The sequence below is a fragment of the Furipterus horrens genome, unplaced genomic scaffold, assembly GCF_987537825.1.
Source record: "Furipterus horrens unplaced genomic scaffold, mFurHor1.1.pri manual_scaffold_5, whole genome shotgun sequence".
NCBI lineage: Eukaryota > Metazoa > Chordata > Mammalia > Chiroptera > Furipteridae > Furipterus > Furipterus horrens.
Window position 1 is genome coordinate 188,489,602 of NW_028327175.1, and position 10,061 is coordinate 188,499,662.

The following is a 10,061-nucleotide window of genomic DNA, read 5'->3' on the forward strand; positions in this document are numbered from 1 at the left end:
TCTGCTTGGCTTTTTCGTCTGTAAGTCAGGGATAGTAAGAGAAGCCTACCATGTCGGGTTATTGTGAGGATTAAATGAATGAATACTTGTAAGGTTTTATTGTCTTCCGGGAGGAGGCACTTAAAGAGGGTCATCTCTTGTTATTACTTGTTCTTGAAGTAGTTATGGAGACCTACCATGCTTCCTCTCAGTGGGGCTGCATAACCCTTCACCCTCCAGGGTTGGTCACTACTGCAGAGACTTTTAGGAAGGTAGAGGACAACTTTCTGGCTTTGTGCCCATAGAGAGCAGGGAGGTAAAATGAGGAATGCCAAGGTCAGGGCACACCAAGGAAAGGGAGGTGAAGGCCCCTTGCTCAGGACCTGGGGTGGGCATGGGGGGCGGTTCCGGATAACCCCAGGCAGTGTGAGCCTGCCAAGGCCTGCTCTTAACCAAAGAGCATTGCCTGCAAAATGCAAGCTCTCCCTCCACCCATCCCGGGATTTGCTGGGATGACGGAGTTATAATTACCCATGCCAGGAGCTATTATTAGAAGGCAAATACAGCTTTAATTATTGTACTTACTAGAGGCTGAAAAATGGGACGACCAAGTGGCTGCAGAAACAAGCCGGGGCTGTGACAGTTTTTCTTAATGCTGCCGCTTGCCGTGGCCCTCGCATTCTGGAGGCACCCTGAGGTGGTGCTGACCACTCCCAGTTGCACAGGGGAGTCACCACCAGGCACTTGGGGAGCCTCCACGGTCAAACTTCCCCAGTGCTCTCTTTTGACGGCCTGGTACTTGGGACCAGCCACCGGGCGGGGGCAGGAAAGGGGGCTGCTGCCCAACCATGGAGTCCGGGTTCCCCCACAGCTGTGGTGAAAGGTCTGAGGGCAGGAAGGCAAATTAGCAGGCAGTTGGCCTCTGTGGAGAAATGTTTAATGCAAGTGTTGAAACTCGTATACTTGAGCACCAGGGAAAATGAGAGGTGCTTCCCCATAGCACCATTCGTGGTACGATCATTCCTATTTTACAGATGAGGAAACTCATCGTGGAGAGGTGGAAGTTCGCCCTTCATAAGTAAAAGAGCTAGGTCCATCTGACTCTAAATTTCATTTTCCTTGCTCTATACTATGGCTTCCAAGCCTTTTTTTTTTTTTGGCAGTGGAAGCTTTTGTTGAAGTGAAATCTCAGGCCCTGCTTTGTGCTCTTTGGTGGTTTCTGAGCCAGGGGCCGGAAGGATTCTTGGGAAACCTGGAGACTCCTGGAGGCCTCCGCTGGGGTCCGCAGTAAAATCCCCAGGGCTGCCTTCCTGGTACCAGCCAGCTGGCCGATCGTGCAGGGTCCAGAGCAGGGCAGAGGAGGTGGCCCTGATCACAGGCCTGTGTCTGCTCCCTGTGACCTCGGGGTGGTGCCTCTCCTTTCTTAGTGGCCTTTGTCTTGTCTTGTGTGAGCCTCTGCTCCCTGTAGAGCAGCTGAAAGGGGCAGAACTATTTTGTAGGAATGGAGGAGACAACGGCCTTGCTTTAATGCTCCTTTGGCAGCTATAGCCAGGAGCCAGGGTACATGTGTGAGGTGGAGGGGCAGACTGCCCACTCACAGGCAAGGCTGGAGCCGTGTGCCACCCTTTGCAGTGGAGGATGAGGAGGGGAAGGACACTCAGCCTCCCTCTGGGCAGCTGGGCTTGAGTGAGGTCGCCTCACTTCTGGGGACGGCTGAGGGCACAGCTGCGTGCTGTGTGGCAGTCAGAGAACACTGGCTGAAGGGGTGGCTCAGGACCTGAACCGCAGGGGAGCAATCTGGCACTGCAGGGCGGTGGGCAGGCCTCCGGGGTTCCCTCCTCCCGCAGGCCTGCCCTCCACGCTGAGAAGTGACTTTTTCGAAATGGATAAAAAGAAAGTTGTAATTACAGTCTTTGCTTCCTTCTCTGCGACGGGGTCTCCTGTGCACTCAGCTCTGTCCCACAGGAGGCAGGAGGAGGAACGTGAAGGAAGCCCCAGACTCCGGGTCACACGCAGCGCCTCGGTAGCGGCCTGGCCTGTCCCCTCTCTGCAGGAAGCTGCTGCTTTCCTGGCATGCTGCTCCCAGGTGCCCTTCTCCCTGCACCCAGTGTGGCCAGCTCTGCAACCACACCCAGGAGAGCATGGGGAGCTAACCAGATGATGAAGCTCAGTTGAAGAGTAAGCACACGCAGGGTGCGGCCCAGCCTGAAAGCGGGTCTGAAGTCTGCCAGCCCCTTTCCTTTAGTTCTGTGATGGCTCCTGCTTTTCACAGCCCTCACCTCCTGCCCCGCTGCTGGCACTGTATGATCAGGTGCCTGGGAAACTGAGGCCCGGGAGACGTTCTGCTGACTCTCCCCACGTCACCTGGGTTCTTAGCGTCCGGTCTGTGCCCTCTCAGACTTGGACTCTTTCTACTCTGCCGACAGTGTCTTCAAGAAGAAAACTGTAGCCCCTAAAGCACCTTGGTGGAGTCTGGAACAGCCACCATCCCTTCAAAGATGGATTGTCTGAGCTGTGACACTGTCACGTCTCTGGCTGTCGGGCCACTGTTATCTTTCCTTAAAATCAAAAGGCCTCCCGGAATCCTGGGACTTACATGCACAAATGACAGATAAGATTCTGTCAGCTGGTGGTTCAGATGTAAAGACTGGAGGAAGATGGGGAAATGTTTATGATATACTGTCCCATGAAAAAGGGAGGAGACACATGGCACTTAGGGTGTAATTCAATCTGCACCCCCCGCCCCAAGAAAAAGGCTTTACCTACAGATAGTATGAAAGAAAATGTTTAATTGGAATGACTCTGGGTTATTTTTCCTCACTTTTTGTTTATTTAAAAATTTTTCTTTCATGAGCTTAATTCTAAAATAAACAAAAATGAGAGCATTCCTCCAGAGTCTTGGCCATGCTGCAAAGAAATGACATCCAACAAGTGAAATGTAAGAAAACTCCTTCCTCCTCATTTCCCCAGAAAGAGGCTAGTCCTAGGAGAGCCAGGACCTCGTTCCCGGAGGCAGGTGCAGAGCATATACTTGCTAAGCACAGCACCTGTGAATAACGTGGGTGCTCGTCTCTTTCGTGCCTATTTTGCAAAGGAGGAAACTGAGGCTTGGAGAAGCTAGGTCACCAGCCAAAGTCAATAGCCAGTGAGGGGTGGAGCTCATTGTCCCCATTTCCACGGAAGGCTGCAGGCCCACAGGGGCCTCTCATCATCTTCCTAACTGCCTACCTGTCCACCCCCATCCTTCTGCAGGGGTGGAGTTCGTGGTACCCAGAACTGGGTTTTACTGCAAGCTCTGCGGGCTGTTCTATACGAGTGAGGAGATGGCGAAGATAAGTCACTGTCGCAGTGCTGTCCATTACAGGAACTTACAGGTAACCAGTGGCCTTCCCTGCCTAGCTCTAGGGGGCGGGGGGCTCTCCGGTCTCTGTTTCTTCTCTCTGCCCTTCCACCACATGGAGATCTGACTCCATCAAGCTGTTCCACATCGTGGCCACCTCCCATGTGCTACTCCTGGAGAGTCTGTCTCCCTTGTGGTACTTAAAACATTCTATTGGGTTGGGTTTTTGTATCTGCCTCTCCCTCTGTATCAAGTAACTTGAGTTCGTGTTCACTTGGCTCATGGTTGGGGCTCACCCCTTTCACAAAACCTGGATGTTCCAGATGCAGATCTTCCTCTGTGTTTCTGTTCCCCTGTGCAGTGTCCCTGTTTGCTAGAATAAAAGCCACTGTTATACTCTATTTAAATGTTTATCCATCGTGAAACTATTAATCACAGGCATACTATGTACCAGACAAAAGGCTGCGATAAGCAATAATAAGGTAAATTTTATAGGATATTAACAGGTGATGTATAAAAAATGCTCTGTATAACCATATTTCATGCAATCTAAGGTGCCATCAGTTGTGTAAGACACTCTATTTTTTGATATCAACAAGAAAAAAAATGTTGAAAATTAAGTAGTGAGACTCCATCAACTGTAAAATGCCTCTCAATTTCAGAGATGTTAATATGTGAAAAAAGATCTTAAGAACAATGAAATATAGTAATATGCTCTATAATATATACCTAACTGATATGTAATATATTAGAAAGTGTTTTTCATAATTAACTTCTGGTATAGGCTGGTTTAGTAACTTAATAGAAAGCATGGCATATCAGATGCCCAGAGCAAGTCTCAAGCACCTTCTGTTTTTACTACAGGAATCAGACTAATTTCTTGACACACAAGACCTCAAGTCAGAAAGACCCTCAGGAGGGCAGCATGCCCTAATTTCAGAGCTGGCCTTACTGTTACCGCTAAGTTCTTAAAGAGTGGTTGATCTGGTTCTTAACCAGAATCACCCAGACAGTTTTTCAAAAGTATACATACTAGCTCAGATAGTCAGTAGAATTTGGGGAATATATAACTCGAGAAAGTTCCACAAATTATTTGAAGTGTACCCCTACCTAAGAAACTTAGAGGCGGGCCAATTCTCTCATTTTATAATTAGGCCCAGGGAAGCTATGTGATTTGTCCACCATCATGCAGATGGTGAGTTACCAGGCCTGGAAACAGATCACCTGATTCTTAATCACTTTTCTCTTTTTACTCTATTAAGCTCGTCGTGCAAACTGAGACCCATAATGTCATGGCCTGATTCACCATCTGCAAGGGACTGTCATTGGCTATACCTGAACTCAGTTCATTTAAGCCTCTTGGTTTCCCTCCAGAGAGCAGCTGCTCTGTGACCGGGGAGGCCTGTGGTCTGAGGCCCAGGTCCCAGCTTCTTCTTGGGGAGGACAGTGATGGCCTGACTTGGCCAGACCAAGAGTTTAGACTGGGCTCCGCAGAGCCAGTGGAGGGCAGCCATCTACCCAGAAGACATCATTGGCCCCCTACCCGAACAAGATGAAACCTATAGAATGGTATCGCTGGATAAGGTCTTGGAGGTCACCTGCTCCTGATTTTCCCGACCTTGGTCCTCATACTAGCTGGCATCTTTTATAAATACAGCTTCCTGTACCCACTTTATTCATTCTCTCTAGGGCTAGGCCTGAGATTATGAATTTAAAAAATCTTTCCAGCAGGTTCTGATACCTCAATGTGAGAGAAACTTTGATCTTAACCAACAATATCCACTAGACCACACAGCTCAAGGTCACCCAGCCCAGGAAGTTAGGAAGAGTGCCAGGGCCTCTAATTCTAAATCCTGTGTTTTTTTCTAGGGCAGTGGACTACATTGTGGTCTGGGCCTTTGGGCCAGACCCCCAGGCAGACTCCCCTCCCACAACAGGGCAGAGCCATTCCTCTGGTCCCTAGGCGTGCCCCAGTGCAGACGGTGGCTAAGCCCCTTACACCTGCCAGCCACAGTTCAGGCTTCCCTGCGCACCGGCCAGGGAGCTGGGAGCCTCCACTGCAGGCTTCCCAGATAAGGTTTCTGTCAGTGGCCTTGACAGAATGTTTTGGTCTACATAGCCTCGCCCACCCCACCCTACCCCAAGTTATACGTGTGAAAAGTAAAGAACTCAGACCCAAGTAGCAGGTGCTGGCTGATACCTAAGTCAGGCAGCTTGTAAACTTAACGCCCCCAGGAGGCCTTGAAGTGGGGGTATGGGATTACTCTTTGAGGCAGGGAGCAGGGGGAAGGAGTACTCTCTGTGCATTTCCGCCTGTGCCCCACTGCTGGCCATGCCCTGAAAGAACCCACCAGAGAGATCCAGAACAACAGGTGGAGTCGGTACCAGAATGGAAAACTAGACACCCGCTTGCCTCCAGGTCCAGAGAGGAATGTGCTCATATGCAGTACACTCACCCACTTGCCTTTCTAGAGATACCTTTCCCTTCCTTGGTCTGCTTCTCTCCCATCAGGCTCATCTACCTCTCAAAGCCAGCCATAACCACCTCGAGAGAGGGCAAGCAGGCCCAGTCATCATCTCATCTGTCCCTCGAAGTCACCCTGGGAGGAGGAAGACACTGTTGTTCCCATTGAACAGATTAGGGTCTGAGACTGGGAGAGGAGGATAACTTCCCTGAAGTCAGGTGACTGGTGCCACTCATGATGAAGGGCAGCATCGCCGAGTGCTTATTCCGTGCCAGCGCTGTGCTAAATGTTTTATGATACCTCTCTTGGATGTTACAGCAACCTTATGTGGTAGTTCTGTTATGGCCCGCACTTGACAGATGTCAGAGATACTGGGTGACTTGCCTGTTGAGGTCTAGGACTGGAATGAAACCAGGTCATTTGACAGAAGAGCTCACACACTCGACCACTATGCCGGACCTAACCCTGCGGACTCCTAATCCAGTGCTCTTCACACTGCCCTGGCTGCCCAGCACTCAGAGGGCCCAGATGGGGCCCCAGACATGTCCTAGTTCTGTCTCACTGCAGTGGATCCAGAATCCCAGGAGTGGCCCAATGTTTGGCTGCGGGCGGGTCCTAGCAGTGAGTGTCCTGTGTGCTGTGAGGCAGCCCCGACAATGGATCAGAAATACACAGAAGGGCCTGCAGGACACTCCACCTGCCAGCCTGCCTGACGGAAAACAGGATGTCAGGAGTCTCAAGTGTCAGGCTGTGGTGTTATCTGTCCCAATCGCTATAGGACAGCGTTTCTCTCCTCCTGCCCTTCCAGCTTCCCTCTCCTCCCTCTTCCTTTACACGTGGACGTGCTGCCTGGATACGGGGCTGTTTCTGGAAAACAAGTGGAGTTGTAGTGAGGATTAAATGAGCTCAGATAGGAAAAGCAGTTAGGACAGCGTTTGCACAGGATAAGGGCTATGGAAGTGTTCGCTACGGTTAGGAGCTGTACTTTCTAGATCTGCTACAGGAGATGTGTGTTCCTTGTAATGGAACATAAAGAGGAAGAAAATGCATTGCTTATCGGGGGTCTTGTAGCCCCAGAAGGATCCGGGGAGGCAGGCAAGAGGGTCTCACCCACTAGAGGCAAGCTGATAGGAGAGGAGACCCAGGCACACACCTTCCGCTCCTCTCCTCTCCTGTCCTGCTAGGTCACCACTGATCCTCCTTCTTCCTCCTTTGCCCCTCTCTTCACTACAGAAGTACTTGTCCCAGCTGGCTGAGGAAGGCCTGAAGGAGACGGAGGGGGCAGGCAGCCCAAGGCCTGAGGACAGCGGAATCGTGCCCCACTTTGAAAAGAAAAAGCTCTGACTGCGCTGTTGGAAGCTGGGAGGTGGGGCCTTCCTGACCACCAGGATGGCAACTAAACCCAGAGAGGAAAGAAAACCAGGCAGGCCACGTTGCCTGGGTTTGTTTTCAGAGACTCATGAAAACGCCCCTGAAGTGCTTCCCAGAGCCGTCACCCCGGAGTGTCCAGCCCAGCGAGGGTCACCCATTCTGTCCTTGTGACTCCTATTTCCTTCAGACAATCTTTTAACTTGCTTCTCTCTCTTTTTCCCTCTCCCTCTCTCTCTCTCTTCCTTCTTCTATGCCAAGGGTCATTTCTTTTTTATAAAATCCAACTTCTCAGGGATTTTCACAGTGCTCAAATTCTTGATGGGCTAGGACAGGTCAGGCCCGGGTGAGTCATCCAAGGAAAAAACTTCACAGAAACTCCTGCGTCAAGAACTGCTTCAGTGAACCTGGAATAGTTTACTTCTCTGCCTGACGTCTTGTGGGGGGGTGTGATCTGGGTGCGGTCCTGTAGTCCCTGAGAGGGGCACTTTCAACAATCAGTTGTCAGAAGCTGGGAGTTCCTCTAGCTGGACCACCTTTTTGAAAAGCCCCTAATTTTATTAATAACTCGTTTACCCTCTCGGTTATTCTACATGTCTACCAGAGAATTCTATGGAGGAGGAAATGAGCCCTTCGTTTTGGAAGCTCTGACAACTTCCCCCAAAACTTATTTTCCTCCACTTGATTTCGGGAGATGCCAGGGTTTGTTCTACTTCGAGCTATGAATTTGGTGTAGATTCACTTTAACTAAAAACAAAAATGGAAGCATCCTCTCCCTCCAGCCAAAATAGCAGTGGGCGAGGGCTTAGGTTGAATGTTGGCCTCCCTGCTGTGGGAGACACCAAAACAAGGAAATGGCATCTGTCCTTGGCTCACCCTCAGTGCCTGCATTCTGGCTCCAGCTCCTCCCTGCGGACTGGTTTTAAGTGATATCTCAGGGCAGGCAGAAGCCAAGCAAAGAAGGCTGTGGGGAGCGAGAGCATTTGAGGATGGCTGATGTTTGTAGGTAGACCGTTTCTGATTCGGCAGGAGGTCAAGGGTGTCTCAGAGTTGACCCCATGTGCAGACGTTGATTCAGTGCCCTTACTCCCGTCTGGCCATCTGATACCAGAGGGCAGGGCCTTCAGGCCCCAGACAGGCTGCAGGACTCCAGTCTGATGTCCCATTGGAGGGCCATGGGACAAAGGGGTAGGAGGACATGAGGCTCAGCTACCACCCTAGAGAAGACCTCAAGAAGGTCAGAGGGGAGCCTGGTGCTGTTTCCACAGCTGAGATACTTGACTTGGAGAAGCTTCCCTGGCTCAGGCTTTGGATGTTAGTCCCTATTGTTTCTATTCCTGACCGCCAGCAGGTAAACTTGGAAGAGATTGATTTATTTTTCTTTTTTAAGATAGACGAAGTATACTGCATATTCTGTCCTCCATACTAAGGCAGAAGGGTAGAGAGATTATCTGTGGGGCACAGGAAAGAAAGAAATGTAGAACACAAATAAAATGATTATGTGTGAACCTTGTGGCAAATAATCACCGACAAGGAGACACCTGTTGGGAACCTGTAACAGAAGAGTTAAGACACCAGAGAAAACAGATCCGCTTGGACAAGTGTGGTGAGAGGAGGCTGCAGGAGGCAGGAAACTTGAACTTGGCACCAGGCCACATGGGGCCCTCAAAAGGCTGGTGTCTCAGAGTAGGGTTTGAAGGTGGTGGCTCAGCCCAGACCTGGTCCCCTGGCTGCCTTCACAGGATTTTTTTTTTTTAACTCTGGCATTCTGGAAACTAGCCTTCTCCATTTCTTGGAAAACCTTTGGCCCTGTGTGTCTCCACTGGAGGGAAGTCCAGGGCCCGCTCTCTGGCCTCCTTGCCGAACCTTGCTGGGAAAAGCCTACCCCCTGGTCAGAGGTTGGAACTGTGCATTTTCAAAGAGGCTGGCAGACTTCTTCCAGCAAAGTGGAAGCTGACCCCATCAGCTCATCCCCCCAGCAGTGTTTCCATGGAAATTTGGATGGCTGTTCAAACAGCCTCATTCCTGAGTAACGTAATGGCTCCCTTGCTGACAGACTGACCTTCTCCATATTGGAAAGCTGGAGAGAGCCCTTGGGAGGGCAGAGAGGCACGCTCTGTACCCGATCAGAATCCTCAGTTAAAAAAATCATCCGAGAATCTATATTTGTGTGTGTATATATATTTATTTTTATTTATTTTTATACAATTCCATTGGCATGGTCCTTCGCCCACTCTATAATTTACCCTTTTTATTCCTACGTGTGTCATACACACAGTACTATTAAAGGCAACCAGGAAAATATTGATTTATTTTTTAAAGCTTTTCTTCCATGTTTGTCAACCATTTCAAAGTTTCTCCTTGAAAAGATTGTTCAAGAGCAGCTGCTACCTTGAGCAACATTCATTTGCACCCTGGGTTAATTAAACCAAAGGTCTATGTAATTTTCTTTTCATTGTAAACACTTGAAATAAAGTAGATCCAAACAGTATTTTCATATAATTTGGTAAATTTGAAGTTGATGTGAGTATACAGTTTTCCTTTTCTTGGACAGTCCAAGGCTGTGATCTGTTAGATTATACTTGAACTGGACCAGAGTTTGTTTTCTGAGCTTATGAGAAAAAGAAAAACACTAGTTAATTTAAGTTGGAACTTGTAAAGTATTAGAATTTGTTAAACGTCCTATAAATTGTCACCACTTTTCCTGATCTTATAACTAACTGCAAAGTGTTTGTTTTTACAAAAGGGGAAAAAAAGATTTTTAATAAAGAGAATTTGAAAGCTTGTGAGTGAGTAGCTATCTGTCATACAGGGATCTCTTGATGTTTAGCTGGGGGAAGCTCACTGAGCACAGAGGTTGGTATCTGGTCCCTCTCTGAATCTAGAATGTTTCTAAAGGGTTGAAAAGA

At 49.3% G+C, this 10,061-nt stretch overlaps 1 protein-coding gene across 1 annotated transcript in view; it reads left to right on the top strand.

Moving 5' to 3' along the window:
* The window catches only part of RBM20 (RNA binding motif protein 20), a 180,255-nt gene extending 172,690 nt beyond the window's left edge, over positions 1-7,565 (top strand). The window contains exons 13-14 of the mRNA XM_090278575.1: positions 3,232-3,353; positions 7,018-7,565. Of these exons, the coding sequence (XP_090134701.1) occupies positions 3,232-3,353; positions 7,018-7,128 (233 nt within the window). The 3' untranslated portion in view covers positions 7,129-7,565. The remainder of the gene's footprint in view (positions 1-3,231; positions 3,354-7,017) is intronic.
* The last annotated feature ends 2,496 nt before the right edge of the window (positions 7,566-10,061 follow it).